Source organism: Enoplosus armatus, chromosome 12 (assembly GCF_043641665.1).
Source record: "Enoplosus armatus isolate fEnoArm2 chromosome 12, fEnoArm2.hap1, whole genome shotgun sequence".
Taxonomy (NCBI): Eukaryota; Metazoa; Chordata; class Actinopteri; order Centrarchiformes; family Enoplosidae; genus Enoplosus; species Enoplosus armatus.
The window spans coordinates 15,967,809-15,991,157 of record NC_092191.1 but is presented as its reverse complement, the minus strand read 5'-3'; the positions used below and the strand labels follow the sequence as shown (position 1 = coordinate 15,991,157).

Below are 23,349 nucleotides of genomic sequence, written 5' to 3'. Positions count from 1 at the left end.
TGTGAATGTATGTTGTGCCTTCAATAAATAGTTTGTTCATTGTGTTCATGATAACATGAGTTTGACCCACATTTGGCTGCTCAAACTGCACCCAAAACTCCTATGCTAAGGCAAAGGTTATATTTATTGTAATCATAGAGAGGCCTCTGTAAAATGTCAAACATGTTGACAATGACTTGAATCTATTACATACGTTAACAACAGAATACTGCAGAGAGACAATAATTGCGACGGCATGTTGGCTCCTTCTAAAGTTTACTGAAGACAAGAACGTACATACAAAATGTTCATATACCCCCAGCAGATGTGAAATATACAGTATATATAGCTCAAAAATCACAGTTGAATGATGCTGGTATTAAACAAATGAACTAGCAATTGCTAGGACTTTAGAGTAATCTCCCTCCATTCTACGGAGATGTGTGGGTAAAGGAACTTTAATCCTTGTTCCTGTCGGGTTCCCATTGTCCTCAATCAGAACAACATTGTTCGAATCAAAGCGTGGATTCATGCGTTCTCCAGGCATTTTGTGTCCAACGATTAGTGCTTTCTTCTTCTGTCCTTTGATGGCAAGCAACACCCTATCACCAACTTTTCCTACGCCATTCTTGGTGTAGACATGGATCACTCTTGGCGCACGATGATATGGAGTATTTCCAAGAGAGCTGTTGTCCACTACACGCACTCTTGTCATTTTCTGAATGGCGGCTGCAACAGCGGACACACTGACAAGACAAAACGTACATCTTCAACTTACGGGGGTCCTGCTGTGGCACAACCCATTACTAAAATGTCATACATCATGATATTACAGTTCTCCTCCAGAGACCCCCCCCCATAAACTTTTCCATGGGGCAACGTTTACAGCAATAGATAGATAGATAACTTTGAACAAGTTGCTCCCTAAGCGGAACTTTAGAGACTATCTGTGGTGATCATATTATATGGAGACAAATGCTTAAGCTGCCCAACAAACAGTGAGTAAAGTCATTTAAGGGGGTAAGCCTTTCTAAGCACAAACTGTGTTATAAGGTTAAATCAGGGAATTAAATTGTATTAGATGCCATGGGGGCAGAGAGAAACATCCCACTACTGTTATATCTACCTGTATAACTTTAATATCTAACCCCACCTATTTTTTCACAACCCTCCAACAGTTCTGCCCGGAGACCACGGCTGAAATAACTCAAGAAAACTATGACAGCATCATCCGTGGTGACTTCACTGGGATAGGGGGACATTAATATTCACATTGATGAAATAGAAGCTTAAGCCACCACAGTAGATATTTGAACATCAATAGACAAACCCAAGCACCAACTTACAATGACAACATATAGTAACAAACAAAAAGTGACACCTGGTGACATTATCACTTCAATTGAAATTGCAAAGTGAACCAAATTCTGTCATTGGCAAATTTCCCTTTAACAGATTTCTACAATAAAAAAGCAGGTGTACATCCCCACTCTTTATTAACATTTAATACGAGTGTGTGTGAAATGATGTTCAGCAGGTATATGTTGGATATAATTCTTAAAGATAACCTCCCCAAATGTCTGAAGACATAGAAATACTCTGCTTCGATTAATAATTTATGTCAACAATATAACAATTATAATAAACTAGTTAAAAACGATTAAAAGCACATTTCCTCCACTCCACTGAATAACCCAAAATATATAAATACTAAAGTATGTTTTATTCAAAAAGTTTAACTTTTAATTAGATGTGTCCTACTCCACTGAACAGTTCATTGTATATGCACTGGAGACTTCAGGTTTCTACATCCCACTTGTTTATGTTGCATATTGGACCACGATTCATTTCCAACTAGTGAAACTAGTTAGTGAAAATCAGGCTGGTACATACCATGGATGTATTAAGGAGAACATCCACGTCTTAAACTCAGATTTAAAGTGACCACAGAGAAACCTTTCCCCTACAGGAGATGAATGTGAAAACAGCCTTCTAGTGTCAAACTCTGTTCATGCATGATTTTGCACAGTGAAGGTCAAGAATCCATTTGCAGTTACAATAAACAAACAACACTTTATAATGGAAGGCAGCGTTAATCACTGCTATTAGCGAAAGTGCCAGTAAATGGTTTAATTTGATCTTATTTGGTTTAACAACTTAAATACAGTTTGTCAAATTACCAAGACCACATAGCTGTCCAGTCTTAACTGGCACAATATTGGGCTCTAAAATTTGACAGAAATATATCTTACCTAAAAGTCCGCTGATGAATTATGGACGATGTATCTACGAGGAGCCCAGTAAGGGATCTTGAAAGCTGGGAGAGAGCCATAACTACAGCGAATACTGTGTCAGCTAGAAAGAAAGAATTTTTACATGGTTAGCAGCCAATAAGCTAAAGGGTTTGCTAATGATATCGCTAGCATTAGCTAACAATCACATGGAGGGTGGATACAGTCTATGGCCCTAACAACGGAGCAGAATAATATCTGTTTATTTTCTTTGCCCCGAATAATAACACAAATACAAGAATAATTGTATCAGAAAGCGTCAAAGTTAAACATTAGAATATCTTGTTAACGTTACCCCTCTATCACGCTCCATGCCAATGTCAAAAGTGTAACGTCACCAACACGCGACCAACCGCCTTTAGCCGAGCTAGCTGATAAGCACAACATGGATTAGCATATAAGAAACAAATATTCCCCACTGCAAATAAGAAGATGCACTTTGGTTTGAAAATTGTTATTAAATATCAACCGTTTGTGCTCGTAGAGGGTAGCGTACTACCGAAACAAACCGAAAAATAATTTGTTAATTTGTTGTACGTCACACAAGCGCGCCGGGGGCAATATAGAAATAGAAGAGAATAGAAGCTACACAATGAAGACGCTACGAAGATTTGGCGATCATGGCGTATAAAGATGTGTCATCTCTCTATATGATCTACTTCTATTTACGTCACGCTCTAAACTTGATTAGCGTCGCCTCCCAGTTGGACTGGTTAGGTTAGCGATAGTTGTTCAACTGGCTGACAGACACAAGCGGAGCAGCTTAGATTTGACTATCATGAGTAAAAGCTAGACCGTGTGACCGACTTTCCCCATCTGGTTAGTTTATGTGTCGTGGCCAGGGAGGTTCAACGAAATCTAATTTTATGCCGAAATTTGCCGACAGTCGTTAGTCTCCACCTGTTATTTGCTACATCGAGGGGCTAAATTAGCTAACGTCAACGTTACTGTTGACTGCTAGCTCGCATTAGCTAATTGTTTTAGTTTCTGCCCCTGCTGCGTACCATAGCAAGGTAAGTTGGTTTCCTCATTTATTAACTCTGTATTTATTGGTAGTTCAACAAACGTGTTGTGTCCTCTACAGTTGCGACAGCTAACCGTTAGCTACTTCGTTGGTAAACTTAATGGTTGTCAGAAGAATAAACGACTATGTTAAATACATCCCGTTATTATTAACGTTAGCGTAAGGCTAACGTTAACTGATCGAACGTTAACGTGCTTCAGCAATGGTAACGTTTATGTGAGCTAGTTTCCATAACTGATGGAAGTTAGCGTTATTAAACAAAAGTAGCAAATCCAAAGCAGTTAATGATGAGTTTCGTTTTTAAATAGGTTACTGTGACATTCATTATTGTCTTATTATTTGCCACACTCCCTAGATTAAGTTCGCCTGCTGGTCCTCATCAGGCACTTGGGTGTTGTGTGTTTGTTGTTGAGTCACTGATCATGTTCTATCTCGTAGACTGTTGTTGCTGGACCTTGGTTGTCTGTTGTTGGGATATTCTAGGAAACAAGCTATAGTTTAAATGTCTGCCTATTTATTTGTAGGATTCAGACCTTTAGATAACCATCAGAAGAACATATCTCGGCTATCTCATGCTGGTAGTTGAGCAGTGCTGTATTGAGAGAATCTCTAGACAGTGACCGGTTAAACTGTGCTGGATTCACTGACATGGGCTTCATCATGTACAGATGACTAGTGCACAGCCTTTAAAGGGATAAACATGAGCTGGCTGCAAGCAGTCTTATTTTGGTCATGAGCCATACTGTGGATCAGTTACATTAATGAATATTGATGGAAAGCCTTCCAAGAAGAAGTATCACTGACATACTTACGCTCAAGACAATTTCATGCAAGATAAAAAGCAAAGGGCCTCACTAGCTTGACTCCTTACAAGATGCTGAGGGTATTTGTGCTTTTCCTACATGAATAATGTTTCTACCTTTTACCATGCTGAAAGCAAGGATTGCTTTAGTGGCATTGATCAATCATTGCATCTATAAATGTGAAAAATGGTTAATGCCCATCACATGCTGAATGCAAAGTGATACATTTAAATTGCCTGATTAGTCTTACCAGCTGCCTAAGTCTTGAATTTATAGTAATATAAATCACTAAAACAATTAACCGTTTGAATAGCTGCAACTGTTTGTGGTCTTTTAGATTTTAATCAGCTCAGGCTTCCTTTTACAATCAAACACACATCTCAGTCTTTTGAAGGTAAAATTCAATTGCAGTAGTAAGACTACTTTTACAGAGATAACATAAGTTATTGGATTGATAGAACAGTGATTAAGACCCTATGTTGTGCTTCTGATCTCCTGTCTATTGTTGAATTTATAAGATTTCAGTTTAAGTACATATGGTGCAGTATGTACTCATGACATTATATCAGCAGGGGAAGAGACATTTAACTTTCCCCCCCCTCATTTCCTCTTTTTCTACTGTGTGTGGTCTTAATTTTACATATATGGTGTGCCATGATTATGAAACTGGGCTCTGACATAATCTGTGATAAGCAAAGCTCAGGCACTGAGCAATTGTGTCAATGATTTACAGGCTAATACCAGCAAGGCTAATATGTGCAAAACTGCATTGTCAGCCATCAACGTTGTTGGAGAAATCATGCCAATTTGCTATTGTTGTGAAGCAGAATGCATGTGTATTAAAATCAAATCAAAACAGCAGGTTCACAAGATGAACAGACTCATAGTGGATTCAGAACAGTGTTTACATACAGTATTAATACTTTGACCTGCAATACAGTTTGATTACATTTGAACAAATGTATATGGAAATGTATAATTATTGTCTACATAGGCCACCCATGGCCTATAGGCTAGTCGTTGGCACCTTCCTTATATGGTGTCAACTAATTCTTTGTTTCTTGTTTTGCTTTCCTGCCGGGAGCACAAACTAGTTTTCTACTTTTTAAGGGAGTGGTTGGCTTGACTAAACCGAACACATAATCATAAATAACATGTTACATTGAAGTTTTCCAGAAATTATCTGGATTATAGGATAGTGTATAAGAGTTTAACAAAACCAATTGAAGTTACTGTTGGCTCCTTTGTTAAATTTGGTTTTATTTAGTTGGAAAAGCAAGGTGGAGCATGTCAAGCTCTACAACTATTGACAACGGCTAACCTAACTCATAACCCACTGTTTTTAAGCATTGAACAAAGCCTGTTCAAATATTTAACTGAAGATTAAAGGAATAATGACTCACGTAAAGAAAACAATGTAGATTTAAATGCGGAAGGTCATGAATATGTGTACTGTTGCTGATTGTAGATGGAAAGCATTAGTGTTGTGCAGTTTCAGAGGCCAGTGACATTAAAATAGAGGTGCACTTAACAGTAAAAAGCAACTGTATTATTAGCAAGTAATGAACATGCAGCTGCCTGCATGGACTTGAGGCACTGTATTGTGTGAGACATTTTCATTTCAGTTGGCATGGTAGATGTTTTGTTCTGATATTGTTTGTCTAAAAAAACCCCAATAACATCCCAGACAATTAGACAAACCACATAGTTTTGTCTGCTTAAGCTGTAGAGCAAACAGCAGACTCACTCTAGATTGAGTTTCAAATGGACAGGCATGAGATTTTCTCCCCCACTGCCTTCATCCCCTTTATGTTTATTTGTATTTTGAGAATGTGTGCCAGACTGATGGTACCATAGCAACTAGCATCAGGTGGAAAGGTGGCACAGTATTTCTGTCCTGCTGAGTCACGCTGTAATCACACAGTGCTGTTAAAAATTGTTCTACATTGAAATGATAATAATATCAAAATTAGTTTAAGTACGACTTTTGTCTGCATGTTCTATTACACTAAAGGCATAGAAAAGTATTTTTTGTAGAATTACAATAGATAGCAGATAGGAATTGCAAAATACACAAAAACACACCCCTCATTTCATCAGACCGTAATCATTATCACTGACAAATTAGTATTTCATATGCTGCCTACATTTTGAATATAGTGCTTTTAGTAACAGAAGCTGATTACAAACCTTGTTGAAAGTGGATTTGATTTCAGAAAACATCAACTTGGTGTTAAATGTGAAGGATAACGTTTGTACTAGGGTTTATTAATAAGTCATTCACTATTTCAGCTGAGATGCTGATGTAAATTGTACTTGATTGCTGTCTGGAGCCATGGTCCAAATGCATGTGTCACACTTTTGATAGCACTTTGAACAGACGACATGGGTCCCTGTTTTGCGTGGATCACGCATGAGGATATTAGCATGTGTCCGCCAATGTGCAAAGGCAATGCAAGACTACAACCAAGTAAACATGGGTGTAAACAAATCACAATTTGAAGTATAACGCACTCAGTGGACCTCAATGATGAAACACTGAATGTAAACATAACCCTTTGATTGTTTTATAAGAAAACCCCACAGGGCACATTAAACAGGGACACATGGCCAGGAAAACAAATTAAAGGCATAGGTTAAAACACAAGCTGTGAACAAAATATCAGGACCTGATAATATTATGCAATCAATATTATGCAATCATCAACTGTTGAATCAAAGAGCTGTTGACTCTTTCTCTTGTTAACCATGAATGCTCTTCTCCATTGCACACTAAAAGGGTCAAAACGAACTTCAACAGTCCTACTCAAAGACACTAGGATCTTTTATGTTTGATTTTCCAACAACATAAGCCATAAAGGCAATGCTTTTCAACAGTGGTTCTCACAGACTATTTTAATTTTGAACTGTAATATACAACAACAATAAAACAACAAGTTTACGCTAAACTTGTGAGATGCTGAGGGCCTCACAGTGGAATACAGTATGCCTCACCAAATTTTTGCTTAAATATTATATTCCTTGATTCCTGAATCCTCACATTTATACATAGATACTGTGTACGTTTTAAAGATTGATAACGTCACTCAAGAAGATACTTGACCTGTTTTGACCTTTAGGACAAGTTGTTTTTGAAATGTGCTGAAGTTCTTTTCAAGATGTTGGTGTTGAATGTTAAACAGTCTGAACTGTGGTAATGGGTCCAGGATGTGCAGCAGTGTTGTTGAAGGCACAGGGGGGTATGTTGTGTCCTCCTTCGGTTGAGACCGGTCCATTTGAACCCTGTAGTCTCTATCGGTTTATTGTTCGGCTCTGGCTGCGTCCCTCTCCAGTGATGTCACAGCATTCCAGGGAGCGGATAAATGAGTTAGTGTTAGGGCAGATGAGCAGCATCGTGAATGCTGCTGGTAGTAGTGGGTCGAAGGGCACGAGTATAGCAGTGCAACTGTGCAAACACATTCACCAGCACTCACCAGAACACCTACGCAGCTTCTCCAAGCTCTCTCTGTTCAGGCTGAGTGAAATCTGAAACCTTGTGTGATAGCCTGTAGATCAGAATAGGTCAATGTTTTATAGGTTGGAGAAGGTACTTCAAACAATACTTTTTGTATCACTTCTGTTCACACTTAAGGAGAAAGGACTGTCTGGATTTACTGTCTGGGATTATTTTACAACCAGTCTAAATCTTTAAAGTCGGGAGTAAACTACTAATATTAGTGGGGCTCTTGCTTAACTGTTGGGATCAGGATGTTATTATTGAGATCCATTTCTCATAGGACTTATCACGCCTCATACACTATTTTTTGGGGGTTTCCAATGTGAGGCTTATCCTAACAGGCCACATCTGTTGGGTTAGACACCCTACTCCTGTATTACCTGTAAACCTGTATTAAGAGTTAAATTAGCCAATATGAAAGTTTTTGGAGTTGGAGAAACATTTCAGCAGCTCTCTGCAGCTTTCAGCTCATTGTTTTGGTCCTCCGACCTCAACATATACTGTGTGGTTGAGTCACTGTTCTCATCAAACCCCAATGCATAACTGTACGCAGCAGTGTATACAAGTTCAGGCAAGCTGAGTGTATGCTACCTGCCTATGACGAAATGAAAGTGACTCCTGAAGAAAGTTGAACATCTTGTAAGCTAAAGACCCAGATATTTTTCAGGTGTTGGGGGGACAGAATCAGAAATAAAAAGTGAGACCATTGGATTTAAATCCCTCCAATGGGATATCAGTATTGCTCTCTGTCTACTGAATGGGAATAGGTATAGGAAGTTGGTAATGAATACCTGTTCAGTACTTGAACACCTAGGTATACATTCACTTACAACAGTCATTTTCCTTGAATTCAGAACAAAGTTGAACTATGTGCCATTGGCACATATAGTGACCACAAACAAGGAACAGAAAGTGTATAACGGTTTAAAACATGGAGCTTTCGGTTGTCATGCATGTGGTCAAAAGTAACAGCATGTGACTAATGACAAGACAGAAAAGTCAGCCTCAGTAGAAGGGGACAGAAAATCTTAAATTGCATTGTTACCATTACCGTCGAGTCTTGAAGAAGATTGAAATAACTGGAAAGCACACGTCATAAAAGTACTGGGGGAAGGTACTCTTCAGAATTTGTCCTTTTTATAGACGCATATAGTGTGAATAATTATGCTAGAATGCAATAGAAGTAATCAGCATACTTGGTGTATAACACTGTTGTCTCATCTTTACAGGTTGTCAACATGCTGCAGTGAGTAATGCTACGAGTGTTGATATTGATAATGGCCATCTGGGGGGCGCAAGGATGCTCCAATTCAGAGAGCTGCCCGACGCTGCCACCCAATTCCACCTCCAGGGACTACTGTTACTCGGCCCGAATTCGTAGTACGGTGCTCCAGGGCTTGCCTTTCGGTGGGGTGCCTACTGTCCTTGCCCTTGACTTTATGTGCTTCTTGGTGAGTCCTTCTGTCAGTCAAATGGAGTGCCCAGTTACTACAGCTGAACAGTACCATTTGCATTATTCAACAATATATCCTCATCATGAATCAGTACAAGCCCCTGTGTTTGAGGTAAAATACATAGAAATTATATGAACACCTTCAAGCAGTTATGTAAATTTTTTCCTGTAGGTCTCTGTAATGTAAATAAAGGGACAAGAGGTGTTGACAGCCACTGTTTATTTTGTACTTCTAGGGGCTGCTGTTTGTGTTCTCCTTCTTGAGAAAAGTAGCATGGGACTATGGGCGCCTGGCCCTGGTGACTGACGCTGACAGGTAATTGGAACACATTGGTCCAGACTGGAAGGTCCAGTTACAAGGCTTTTTGGCTGACTTGTTAGAAGTCGTGGGAAAGTAATAACATTATGGCCAACATGCACTGATATATCAAATATGATTGAAATTTGATATGTTAACATCACAGTTTCTTGTAACAAGTGCTGAATATATGTTTTGCCAGATAAAATAATTAATTACACATTTTTCTCAGAAATGTCACTCAGTTTTTGGTACTTTGTTTTAACTTAAACTTTACTCCTTCCCTTACAAAGTAGTTTGCATGTGATGTCAGGCTAGATACACACAGTCACAGGAGAAATAACTATGTAATGTTTGCCAGGGTTTAGACAGCAGGCAGCAAGTCAGGAACCTGCACCTAATGCCTCTGCTTGTTACAGAACCATTGTTATTGCATTGATATGATTTGCTTATAGTTAGAAAGTGTATGGTGGTCAACAGGGGCAAAATGGGACAAAAGCACAACACCAAAGGGTGCTTATGGCAACCTTGTCTGCATCCATATGTCTCAGAAGGTACTAGCCATTGTGGCTGGTGACCCTTATTGAGTCATCTGCCAAAGATACATTTTATCAGTATTTGACATTTGGTGACAATGAAAAAATCAGTATTCTTGTTCTGAGGGTGGAGTCTAACAGAAGCATTCTGACATTGTGATGCTCTGTCATTTCACTTTGAGATAAAAAGACCAGGCTGCTTTTGGAACAAGCCTGAAATGGAGGAAGAAGACACAAATGATTAGTACATTTAGATTAGTCCATTTAAATACCCCTTTAGATCGATTTTCTCAGACCACTTTAAAGCCACTGTCTGCATATAATGCATCCATCCATGGACTGTAGTTCCCCATTATTATATGATAATATGCTGCCAGATACATTGGGATAATTTTAGACTGATGTCTGCACACTGATCGAATAATGAGAATAGTTGTGGAAGCAGCCAAAGAGGCGCCTGTCAACAGGGACTGATTCCATTGCTTCTTTTAAACAAGAGGACTGATCAAGTTAGGGAGAGAGGGAGACCAGACATTGCTGCAGACCTCTCTTGACTGTGAACCCTGGAAAGTGCATGACACAGTGCTCCATCACCTACATCCCCCTGCTGTGTTTGTGTGATGTTGCAGCCTCACTATTTTTGCAGCTGCATGTGAGCAGAGAATGGGGTTGCAGCATGGTGGGAGGATGGGAGGGGGGTGGCATCATGGGACACTTTGTAACAGACAGGAAATGTTGTCTCATTATGCTTTGCTGACTTGAGATGTGTCTGTCTTCTTGTAACGTCTGAAAAGTGAACGTAACGTTACTAGGACGCTTGTTTAATCATAAAAAATGGAGTATGAATTGGATGTTGTCTGTTGTTCCAGCTACATAAGCCATGACTCAACTAAAATGAATGAAAGGCTTGTTATACCATAGGCCATAAACGCATTTATACGGCTGGATAATGTATACTAGAATGAACAGAAACCTTCATTGGTATGCCTGTGGTGTAATATGCCTCACCACTTTTTCTCTGAACCAGCACACTTACTGGCCAACAGGGCCATTTCCTCTTAACTAAGCTGAATGGCTTTGTTTTGCTTCTCTTTTCACCAGAAGAATGGATCAACGGTACAGTCGCCTGGATGATCGGGAATAGTATGTTATCTCTCCATATCGTAGACTCACTGCCTTTTTCTTCTCTCCTTTCCCCTCTCTGTAATTAACCTAACTCATAACTCTTGTCCACTCTGTCCAGGCCGCTGTGGGTTTCAGCCTGTTTTTCACACTTGATGGTGTAGTTTTTTTCCCCCTCCTCCTCCAGGCGTTTCCCAGTGCCAGGCTCATGATTATTCTCCGTCTCCTTGTCACTCTTGTATTTCTGCTGTTGGGTGTCCCTGTCCTCTCTCACTGTCCTAATCAGATCTGTGTTTGCTAATCTGTGTATTGACCTCTTTATGAAGCTCGGACTTCTTCTGTGCGAGCGCACCGCATGAGCAGCAGAGACAGGATGCTTACAGGGAGAGGTAATGCTCCCCTGATCTGTTGTTGTTCATAGACAGGCCCTAACATGGTGCACCTACAGTATATCCTGTCTACTAGAGCTGAGATGAGCCATTCCGACTTCCCACAGGAATGTGCGAGAGAAGGGCTGACGGTGGATTACAGCCGCAGGCTCTCTCCTCATTCCATTAGAGATCTCTAAGAGCCCTGGGTGACGTCATCCCTTCATGTAGTATTGAACGCTGAACCAGTGTTGGAATTCCAGCAGAGCCCGGGTCCTCTTTATATTTTCCAATTATGTATAAATTGACCTGAGATGACCTCCCTGGGGAGTGCAATCAAATTTTATACAGTGTATAATTAGGTCTTGATGCTGGCCTATGTCCTGGACAAACTGTGGCTCTGCTGGACAAACTCCATACGTCTGCCTCTTGATGATCGCTGGGTTTCTGTTGTTTCCTCTGTGAATGTTCTTTTCTGTAGAGCTTTGCCTTCAAACTTTTTATTGCTACCTTTCGTCTGACAGTGATGGTGTACTGTGTAAGGTAGACTCCTAATGCTGCATGAAATGTGTCTGCGGAGATTGTTCCTGTGGTTGACTGGTTTACTTACCCAAATCCTGTGGCCAGCCCACACAGGATAAACAGGGGTCAATCTCTCCAGTCCATTTCAGGGCCTGTGTGTGGGTTTGTTTTGTGTTGTCAACTTTTCCAAACCGATGGTAATCCCACTGTCCTGAGACACAAAGAACTAACATCCCCTTTTGGTACGTGGTGATGATGGGTAGTTGTGTAACATCATACAATGCTATGCGTTGTGTTTTCTGCATACAGTGTGGCCTCTGCCCTGACGTCAGAGACACCAGAACGCTATGAGCGCCTCACCTCAGTTTCCAGCTCTGTGGACATTGATCAGAGAGACACAGTAAGTATGCCATTGTTCTTACAGGATAGAATATAGTGTCCAGTCATGTAGGATATGCTGTGTGTTGTATGTGATAACTGGTACAACACCTTAAGTTCTCTGTACTCTTCTTTTTTTAGGGCTTCTGTTCATGGCTAACTGCCATCTTTCGCATCAAGTGAGTCATTCCACTAACACTGTATTGGAAAAAAAGAAAATTGGTGGAAAGCTGATTAAACTAGATATGACATTTCTCAACTCTGTAGGGATGAAGAGATAAGGGAGAAGTGTGGTGAGGATGCAGTACATTACCTGTCCTTTCAGCGCCACATCATTGGCTTGTTGGTAGTAGTGGGCGTGCTGTCTGTGGGCATCATTTTACCCGTTAACTTCTCGGGAAACCTACTTGGTGAGTCAATTTAAATTTACTACCAGAGGATCCATTGAAATTTAGGGAATAATTATATGTTTGTATATTATATATATATATGTTTTTTTTCTCAGTTTTGCTGTCAATGTTTGAGTAGGTGATACTGACTCACCACTTGTTCTTCTTTTATCTGTCTGTGCTTTTTTTTCTAAAACTGCCTTCCCTTTCTTTGGCTATGGAGCACCACATTAGTCAAAGTGAGCTGCAAGTGGGCAGGACTCCTGGTGATTGACAAGTGATTGTCTTGCTTCTTTTATTTTTTCTACAGAAAACGATGCCTTTAGTTTTGGGCGAACCACTATAGCAAATTTGGATGCTGAGTGAGTCTTATTTTTACTGTCACTTTATTATATAAATTGTATACTATACTTTGAAGCCTTATGTTGAGCCATCACTTTCTAATGCTGTCACTAAATCCTTTTTACCCTTTGTTTTCCCAGTAATGCACTACTGTGGCTGCACACCACCTTTGCATTTCTCTACCTGTTACTGACTGTGTACAGCATGAGACGGCACACCTCCAAGATGCACTACAAGGAGGATGACCTGGTGGGTGGCATGGATTCAGAAAATGGCTGTTTTATGAACTCCTTGATCACACATAAGTCTGAATTTTGCTGATAATCCCTTCCCTGTCCTCATTTCCATGCAGGTGAAACGCACTTTATTTGTCAATGGAATCTCCAAATATGCAGAGGAGACTGAGATAAAGCAACACTTTGAGTAAGCACTCTTCAGGATCACTGTGACCCTGGCTCCACAGTTAATATCACACAATCCTTGAATCTGTTTGTTTATAAAATGGTGTATTGGAGCCATGCCTTTTCCTGTTAAAAGCAGCTGGGATCAGACAATGACAGGCCTATATGTGTAATTGTCCATAATAGAAGCCGGATGAGCAGGATCATGCAAGTCATGTGTCAAGATGGTCTAAGACAGAGGAGGGGGTATTTGGCTCAACTCCTACTCGGCCAAATAGTATTAACCATAATCTAATCTTTGCACTGCAAAAAGGCCTCCACTTAAGTACAAAAAAAAAAGAAGAAACTTCTGATGACAAATAAAAATAATGAAAGCCTTTTACTGTTTGTGGCTGTTGGATTATTACCTTTTGAGTGACTTTCCAATGTTATTATAATGTGGTTGAGATATGTCCTCTACTGTAAATACACTTTGCTGTTGTTTTTAAGAATGTGTTAGTACTGTAATATGTCTACATTTGTGCTTTCTCTTTCATAGGCAGGCGTATGAAAGCTGCGTTGTACTGGAAGCTCGTATCTGTTACAATGTGGCTAGGCTGATGTATCTCAACTCTGAAAGGTAACAACGTTTTAATCATGCGTGCTTGCGTGTGTGTGGTGCACCTAGGCTTGTTTCAGTTAAATCATCCTTCTTCAGTCTGACACAGCTGATGTTTTCCATGCAGGAAGAAAACAGAGCGCAGCAAGAAATTCTTCCTTGACCTGCAGGCCAAGGAGCATATTACCACCATGATCAACCCAAAACCCTGTGGACACCTTTGCTGTTGCATCATCAAAGGCTGTGAGCAGGTCAGACTGACATATTTTAGCTTTATCTCAAAATGACACACTTCTGAAACTTGTTTACAAGCTGATACCAACAGTCTTTTTTTGAGGGGAAGATGAGATCTGATTTTACAGTCCACTTATAGATTCATGTGGACTATCAGGGCTAAGCAGGAAAAGCATATAAGCAGCATACTGCAACATACCTGCTCCTAGAATAGCCACAAACCACATGTCTTAGCAAACCACAACTAATTATAAATTTGTATGTTGTACATATGGCTGTACTGTAAAGATGCATTCAGTTCTGCATTACTGACATGCATATAGAGAAACAATGACAGCTGTTTGTCTATATGGAGCTTTAAGATCATGTGATGCGTGTTAAATGATTGGATGAGGAAAACAGATTAGCTTAAATATGATTACTACATGAATGGAAGAATTTTGTGGTTCCTTTTGATAATACCAAATTGCCCATAACCATCTTGTTAGTAAACTGAAGATCAATGCTAATCTTTTTATAGTAAATATTTTCTGAGATCAGATTTATTTATGGATCTGCAAAGCACATTAATTAAAAGGGTTCCGAGGTGTTAAAAATCAAGACAGACAAAACCAAATAACATTTTAAAGTTTTTAAAGTTACACTGTGAAAATGTTTAAAACCCAAATAAAATCAGGCAATGAACCCCCCAAAAGATAAACATTAATCTGAAATTGCTAAATTACAACATGAACAACTTTTCTAGTTCACAATAGTATCATGGCAGTTTAGCCTGTTGCAGTTCAACAATATCTAACTGCTGATCTACACTGTTATTACATAACTAGAGTTTACCCAATGTAATGGTTTCCTCATTCAGTGAGTGTAGTGTGTTTTTATCCAATTATTACATCTTAAAAGCCAAGCTATAATTTGAGTTGATATTTATATAATTACATTAGGAGATACTCGTACAGTTAACCTTGTGTATTAAGTGATATTCATTATTACTGCAATGTGAGATAATATAATTAGGATTAAACTAAAAACAGACATCACAGTCTCTGACTTTCCATGTCCTTTGCAGGAAGAGGCAGTGGGCTACTATACCAAGCTGGAGGCACAACTAAAAGATGACTACAGGAAAGAGAGGGAAAAGGTTAACAGGAAGCCTCTAGGAATGGCCTTCGTCACCTTCCAGAACGAGTCCATAACTGCCATGTAATTACATTTTCATGTGGTAAAATGTGTGCATCTGTGACTGATGATTTAGCGCTTGACCCACTGTGATGTCTGTTTCTTTGTTTGGGTGGATGTTTCTTTTTAGCATCTTGAAAGACTTTAATGCTTGCAAGTGTCAGGGCTGTCACTGTCGTCGGGAACCCAAGAGCTCCGTATTCAGCCCCAAGCTCCACTCACAAAAATGGACTGTCAGCTATGCCCCTGATCCACAAAACGTCTACTGGTAAGAGCACATTCAGGTCACACATACTGTCCGCAAACTGGGCAGAATATACGTTTATTTTTTCTTTATTCATTACATAACTGCACCGATTGAAAAGGGTGGTTACATTTTGGCAGTATCACAGTACTTAATGCGAATTCTAGAAACGCAGACTTGTTGATATGTAATGCTCTTAATACCTCGTTCAGTCCACTTTGAAGAGACTGTCTCACTCCAGATGACAAACTGGTTTTTGAGCTGCAGTGTCAGTGTGCTGGCCAGCTGTGTCCATAACTGCGGGTCATCGCCCAGTGTCAATATAACCGCTACATAAACTTTATCCCACAGGGAGCATCTGTCAGTGGGAGGATTCTCCTGGTGGATCCGCTGCTTGATCATCAACATTGTCCTCTTTCTCCTCCTCTTCTTCCTCACCACCCCAGCCATCATCATCTCCACCATGGACAAGTTCAATGTTACCAAACCAGTGGAGTACCTAAATGTGAGTGTTGAACTTTTTAAAGCTGTTTCATGTATGACTTTATTTTGTGTGCGGCCCGTTCAGGCGTCTTTATCAATGCCATACTGAGCGTTTTAAGTCTGCATGCTGTTGCAGAGGCACAGGAATTCACCCCTCAATTTCTTGACACAACATGTCCATGTCCCTCTGATCTGTCCTCCAGAATCCAATCATCACCCAGTTCTTCCCCACCCTCCTTCTGTGGTCCTTCTCTGCCTTACTTCCTACCATTGTCTACTACTCTGCCTTCTTCGAAGCCCACTGGACCCGGTATGTTTTACACGTTCTGCAGTCAATAGTTCAGCATATCAGCATAGAGCCATGTCTTTATTCCCATTTGAGGTTTATGTTTTGAGTCTGTTTTTTCAACATGTGTTTAATATTTCCTTTGGCCTTGTAGGTCAGGAGAAAACAGGACCACAATGCATAAATGCTACACTTTCTTGATCTTCATGGTCCTGTTGCTACCTTCTCTAGGACTCAGCAGGTAAAAGATATGTTTGATTTCCACCCTGCAACACAATGTAATGTAAGGCTATGCATTAATTCAGCTATGTCCACGTATATGTTTGACCTGAATCCTTTCTTTCCTCGCATCTTTTCAGTTTGGATGTTTTCTTCCGCTGGCTTTTTGACAAAAAATTCTTGGCAGATGCTAAAGTGAGATTTGAGTAAGTAGCATCATTTTATGGACATTTCAACACAACTCACACCCAGAACAAGCCAGAATCATTATTTGAAACTTAATTCAATCATTTAGCAATACCCCAACTATGTCTCATACACTGTAGTTCATTTGGAATTAAATTGGTTTCTGCAATAATGCATTGACTGACTTCAGTCTTTAGGATACTGACTTTTTTTCTTCACTCTGTAGGTGTGTGTTCCTTCCTGACAATGGTGCCTTCTTCGTGAACTATGTCATTGCGTCTGCGTTCATTGGTAATGCCATGGACCTGCTGAGGATCCCTGGTCTACTTATGTATATGATCCGCCTCTGCCTGGCTCGTTCTGCTGCAGAGAGGAGGAACGTCAAGAGGGTTAGTGTGTTCCCTGCTTACCAAGCAGCTATGCTATAGCTTGGTGTAATTATCTTACATGAACATCTACTCTAAAACTGAATGGGTCATTAATTGTTTTATTCTTGTGCACATGAATAAGCCAATGAAGCAGCTAAAAATCAGAAAACCTAGAAAAAAAACTTAATAAATTGGGATCTCTGCTATGAGTTTTTAGTTTGGAAATATATATTCTTTGTGTTAATCAGCTTCAGTTTGGAAATGAGGATTTTTAGACTTTAGATTCACTCTAATATCCTGTCCTTTTGTCTTCATAGCACCAAGCCTATGAGTTCCAGTTTGGGGCAGCTTATGCCTGGATGATGTGTGTCTTCACTGTGGTTATGACCTACAGCATCACCTGCCCAATCATCGTTCCTTTTGGTGAGTTCTGCCATTTATACCCCTGCTGGGTTACTGCTGTTCCACATCAAGGTAGCGTGCTGATTAAATGACTGCTGGGGAAACACACAGAGGGCAGCAAGCATTCTGTGGTTCTGTTTTTTTTTTTTTTATACAGAAGCTTATCAGCAGGCCTAATTGGATTAGGTCCTCTAATTGTTTTGTCTCTCTTCTCTGTGCAGGGCTGATGTACATGCTGCTGAAACACCTCGCAGACAGGTACAACATGTACTACGCTTACCTCCCATCCAAACTGGACAAGAAGATCCATTCTGGAGCGGTCAACCAAGTGGTGGCTGCTCCTATTCTCTGTCTCTTTTGGCTTCTCTTCTTCTCCACTGTTCGCTCGGGTAAGATGAGTACTCCATCTACAGGCCACTAATGTCCTAACACATGCCCAAATGTATTTACAGTAAATCTGCCACTTTGGTCTGAAGTATTATAAGCACCTGATACACAAGTGTCGCCCCACTTTCTTTCCTCCAGGGTTTTCAGCTGCCACATCCATGTTCACGTTCATAGTTTTGATCATCACAATCATCATCTGCCTCTCTCACGTCTGCTTCGGGCATTTTAAATATCTCAGTGCTCACAACTACAAGGTAACAAGATAGTCACACTTGTATTCATATTATTCATGTTTTCTCAATTCACTAGTAGTTAATACCAGGATTGTATACAGTTACTCGTGTTAAATGCATGGTCTCTCTCCTAGATTGACACCCAGGAGGTGGACGGGTTGGAGAATGGGCGTCCAGTGTGCACTTCTGCCTCCAACAACAAGGCAGCAGTATGTATTCAGTCGTGTTTATTTTGTAACAATATGAGCCTCAAGATCAAATAGTGGAAAGAGATAAGACATACTACCCAAGCATCTAGGTGTTGTCCATTGGGCAAAGGGCAAAAGTCAAAAACGAAAAAATTAGTTGCACACTCGTAGTCCTAAACCTTATTAAGTCAAAGTTTTGACCACAAGGTCTTTGTCAAGTCATAAAGAACAAAGTCAAACAGCTGTAGCTTAACAGATCATATAAGGAAGATTTGGAGGAAAACAGATACCACTACCTCTGGACAAAGATGTATAGCTTCGCCAAAATGAATCCATCAAAACTGAAAAAGAAGTATCTGCTGCCTTTATGGATCAACTGAATTCAAATGAACATTTTAATGATGAGATATGACTGAAATACAACAGTCATACTTGGGGTAAAACCTGGGAAAGAAAAATGCCTCCATATATACACAAGAACACAAAACGGACTCCATTACCAACAAAGATAATGTAAATGAAAATAAGGATGTAGCAAAAACATAAAGATCACTGTATTTTAACTTGAGAAAATACAACATGAGGAGGTTTATTAAATATTTTAGACAAGCATGGATCTGTATTAAGATATACTAGTATTTTAACCAAATGGGTCAGTTGTCTTTTTTTCCAATATTTTGTAATGAAATAGTACCTTTTTTTTTATTTATTTATTTTAAACTTCAGTGGCATTAAATGTATGCTTTTGGTTTGTTGATTTTATTCATCTCAATGTCAATGTCAGTGATAGCCTCAGACGTCTGTTTGTTTTGTGTAAAAATGCCTTTTAAAGTTAAATGGATTTGTACATTTTAATTTTATCCTGCAAAACAGACCGTCGCTGTCTGTTGGCTTCACAAAGAGATCAGTATGCTATGTGTGGGCGTTAACGATGTTCAGATTTTGAATTCAAATAGTCACTGAAGTCTCATCAATGTTTTTTTCGTATAAACAGAGAATGTCATCAGCATGCTTCTTGTATAACAATGTGTTGTGAAAAAAAGATTAGCAGGGCCATTGAGATTCCCAGTTTGCTCTAAATAGCCAGAAAACAAACTAGCAAAAGTGCAGGATATGTTGGAACCCATCGAATCAACCTTTTGTTGTGAGGAGAACTTATTCTGAAACATAAAAAAAGAATAAAACTTTAACATTCCATTTCATTTTCTCCCCTACAGCAAATGTACATTGCTCAGGTACTTCAAGACCCAAATTCAGAAGAGGCTGGTTCAGGCAGTGGCGAGGACGACGGCCAGGGGTCCTCGCAGGACGAGGAAATAATCAACGTTGAAAATGGCCTGAATGAGGACTTCCAGTCTGGTGAGGACAGCCTCATTGATAATGAAGTGCGGCACTGATACTACCTGGAACAGAAAAAATAAGTTTAACTTGAGGAGTGCACTGAATATGTGAATTTAACAAGGAACTGAACCAGCAGTTCTCCAAAGTATCTCAGCCTCCATGGAGGGACTTTACACTAACATAAGCACACTGTCTACTAAGGATTTAATGGATTGTCGCTCAAGGACTCTTGCATTTCCTTCACTGGGACTCATCCAACCACATCTTCTGTCTGTGTACCTGCAGAGGGAATCTACTCTGACAATGCAAGGACAGCAACATCCCTCTGCCCCGATATAGCTGAGGCCCCCCCCCCAAAAAAATACTGCACATGGACCCATGAAAGAAAGACACTAATGCACAAATGAAGAATTGTTTGCCTTGTCTTGTAAGGGGAGTGATATTCTGTCTGTATTACCTTAACATAATTGCACTTGAAAGAGAGGATCTGACCTATACGCTCGAGTTTCTCTAAGGTACTGTAGTACAGCATGCCTTCAAGTTCAAAGGGTGGAGGAATTTTCCTATAATCCTTTGCCAGTATCGCTAATTGTCTGCACTAGATGCTTCCCCTGAATAAGCAGCTGGTGCCAGGGGGAACAAGGGAGGAGTTTTCCACATCACCAAATAGCCTGGTCAGTGCAGATGTGATGTTCTCTAAATGGTTCTTCCAATTCCGTAAAAGCCTTTCAAAAAAACAAAAGAGAAAAAAAAGAATTGCTACTAACGCTCCTGGATTTGTAAAATAGCCTTTTTTGACATGGTATTTATTTGTAGGCATTGCATTTTAAATGCTATCAAGCTTGATAACACCCCTAAACTGTGGAAGAAGATAATTCATATCTTGGCACACTACATTGTTAATGATCTTTTTGGCGTTCAGTTTCTGAGCCTTTGTTGGGACTGCTGTTGGACTGCTGCTACTGAGGCTGCCCCCAGTAGGGGGAAATCCTTGCACGGCTGCTGCAGGAGGACTAGAGGCCTGGAGCCTGCTGATCCTTTTGTGTTGCTCAGCGGATGGAGAGAAAGGCCTTTTGGGTTTTTTCTGGGTCAGTTTGAGATGATACTCATTGTGACTGGTTCTCTTTATTTGTTGTTTTCATTTGTATCTTTTTGTCCATATGTTTACGTCTTTATGTAGAGATTCTGAAATTAGCATTCAGTTTAGGTGGCTACTGATAGTTTTGCAAGTTAACTATCTATATCTTATCACTCAGCCCTCTGTCAGGTCTTCCTCAATGTTAACTTTTATGTAGGCACTTCATCATGTAGGTAGCATGTTGTATGTTCCAGTGGTCATTGAGCATTGTTACAGTTTCCCATTTGCCAGCACTCAATGCCAAGTTGTAGACTGTTTAACTCAAATTGTGCAGTTTTGGTGATAACATATCAAATCTTACGCTAGGCCGCTCAAAAGAGTTACCTGTGAACAAGGTCCACATCTATTTATAGTCATACTCATTTTCAAACCTTAACTTTATGCTGTTGATTAATACTATATTCCTGATCCGCCTCAGCCATATTAAGCACCTTCTTTTTAGGTATCAGGAAGACAATATTACTTACTTACTACTTAACAATACAAACACCACAAGTAACAAATTATAATGTGAAATGCAGTGCCCACACAGTTACAACCTTACTCAGGATTTATCAAGCTTCTTGTTTCTGTCATTTAATTTCTTCCTTAGTCAAGACGACACTATGAACTGGCCCATTAAACATGAAGATTGTTGGTAAAGCAAGGCAAAGTGCTGCTGACAAAGTACCACTACAGTCTGTCACTATGGACCAATTATTATTATTATTGTTGGACCATGATATGAAAAAATGTATTATCCAGCTGCTCAGAGAACCATTGTGGGAAATGTGCATTAATCTTACTTTCACTTTATATGATTGACAGAGAAGGGTTAACCTGAACTATTTTCCATAATTTATATAATGGTATATGGTACATTAGCACCACATATGGGTATGTGTGTATATATATATATATATATATATATTATGGTACTAACAAGAGAATTGTTTGACATCATTGAGTCGGGTGCTCTTCTAGTCATGATTAAGTGATTTTATATTTTATACCTCTTCATTTTTATACCTCTGAGATGTCTTGAAATCTCTGAATGTGTCCTGTCAAAGTAACATATACTGTCCAGCTCTGAGGGAGATACTAAAAAATCGAATTTTGTCTAATGACTCCAGTGCTTAAACCCTGAATGTAGGTTAATTCCACAACTTTTGATAAGATGAAAGGGGCTTCAGTAATAGTGTGATCGCTGTATTTAAACAGCATCAATAGGACGGTTCACTAGCTAACCAGAAATTGTACGTTTTATACTACAACAAAACCTACTGGTGTCCAGTCCCATGTCATGGCATTTCATTTGAGTGCAGATCTACAATTGTCAGTCTGATGGTTGCAATGATTTCCTGTAGTCTTTTGCTAACTCCTAAAGTCTAGGATCCTCATGATGAATCCTTTTATTTTAGATTCTCTTCATTAGATCTGTATAGACAGCGGACCTCACTGGAAATAAATGGATTGTTTTTTGTAAACGAAGCACTCTCTAATAGAAGTTCTCCGCTTGTTTCTACAATGTATTCAGAAATGGGTAGTTAAATGTTTCTGCGTCTCAAAACTGTGCACACTTAGACTGTGTTTGTGTGTGCTTTATCTTTTTTTTAGTTTTACTTTTTTCTAGATAGGAAGAGTAACAATAGCAGATCTCAGAATTTGACCGTCTCATTTTACTATTATTTCCAAAGGGCCGTCTGTACAACAGATATATATTGTTTATATCTGTACTTCCCCCCCCAGCTCTTTGAACAATAAATCTGTATTTAATCAAGTTTGTTGACAGTAAGAGTTTCTTTATAATTATCACCTGGTAGAGTCACTTAAAGCGACAATATGTCACTTTTGAAAGAAGAAATAACAATTTTTCTCTCGCATGAAAAGTTAAATTATTAAGCAATAACACATACTACTCTTTAATTCAATACACTTCGGGGTTTTGCTGCTACAGCTTCTCTTGACCAGTAGCTTATGGTGGCTAATGTTAGCAATCTTTGATATATGTCGCTGTAAAACATAAATGTATGATTACACTCTAACTGTGGCCACAGTGACCGCTGTTTAGCAAAAGTTAAAAAGGCTCACACTTTTGGCCAAATCCATGGTATGCAAAACAAACAGCATACTTAAACATTTTATACTAAGAAGAAATTATACAATACATACATACATACATACATACATACATACATACATACATACATATGTCTGATGGTTGTAACCACAGACAGATTTTTCTTTTGTGTGTTTTATTATTTAAGAGGTACACTTATCTAATAATTCATTAGAAAGAAAGGCAACAGTTTGAAGAAATGTAGCAGAAATGTGTTGTTTTTCCTAGTTCCTGTCCTGTTTTTGTAGTTCCTGTTCTGCGACCCCTCAGATTTATCTTGCGACCTCTTTTGGCGGTCCCGACCCCTAGGTTGGGACACACTGACTGAAACTATATTGTAGGTTGGATACATGAAACATCTTATCA

General features: G+C 39.4%; 2 protein-coding genes across 2 annotated transcripts; one reads left to right on the top strand and one right to left on the bottom strand.

Moving 5' to 3' along the window:
* Positions 1–238: 238 nt before the first annotated feature.
* mrpl14 (mitochondrial ribosomal protein L14) lies at positions 239–2,645 on the bottom strand. The gene is made up of 3 exons (XM_070916381.1): positions 2,566–2,645; positions 2,232–2,334; positions 239–725 (listed from the first exon to the last, which is right to left on the bottom strand). The coding sequence occupies exons 2-3, from the start codon at positions 2,309–2,311 to the stop codon at positions 359–361; spliced, it is 447 nt and encodes a 148-aa protein (XP_070772482.1). The 5' UTR covers positions 2,312–2,334; positions 2,566–2,645; the 3' UTR covers positions 239–358.
* Positions 2,646–8,846: 6,201 nt separating this feature from the next.
* LOC139293962 (CSC1-like protein 2) lies at positions 8,847–20,630 on the top strand. The gene is made up of 23 exons (XM_070915674.1): positions 8,847–9,044; positions 9,283–9,362; positions 10,982–11,023; positions 12,202–12,292; positions 12,412–12,449; positions 12,538–12,680; positions 12,970–13,021; positions 13,142–13,250; positions 13,354–13,424; positions 13,941–14,021; positions 14,128–14,251; positions 15,301–15,434; positions 15,541–15,678; positions 16,006–16,159; positions 16,341–16,447; positions 16,578–16,664; positions 16,783–16,848; positions 17,055–17,217; positions 17,514–17,619; positions 17,820–17,987; positions 18,124–18,239; positions 18,353–18,427; positions 19,624–20,630. The coding sequence occupies exons 1-23, from the start codon at positions 8,847–8,849 to the stop codon at positions 19,801–19,803; spliced, it is 2,523 nt and encodes an 840-aa protein (XP_070771775.1). The 3' UTR covers positions 19,804–20,630.
* The last annotated feature ends 2,719 nt before the right edge of the window (positions 20,631–23,349 follow it).

Excerpts from the sequence above, each read along its gene's own strand:
- mrpl14 (XM_070916381.1), bottom strand. The coding sequence starts at position 2,311 with ATGGCTCTCTCCCAGCTTTCAAGATCCCTTACTGGGCTCCTCGTAGAT. Across the intron at positions 726-2,231 it reads ATTCATCAGCGGACTTTTAG|TGTGTCCGCTGTTGCAGCCG; the intron begins GTAAGATATATT and ends TTGTCTTGTCAG.
- LOC139293962 (XM_070915674.1), top strand. The coding sequence starts at position 8,847 with ATGCTACGAGTGTTGATATTGATAATGGCCATCTGGGGGGCGCAAGGA. Across the intron at positions 16,160-16,340 it reads AACCAGTGGAGTACCTAAAT|AATCCAATCATCACCCAGTT; the intron begins GTGAGTGTTGAA and ends TCTGTCCTCCAG. Across the intron at positions 16,665-16,782 it reads CCTTCTCTAGGACTCAGCAG|TTTGGATGTTTTCTTCCGCT; the intron begins GTAAAAGATATG and ends GCATCTTTTCAG.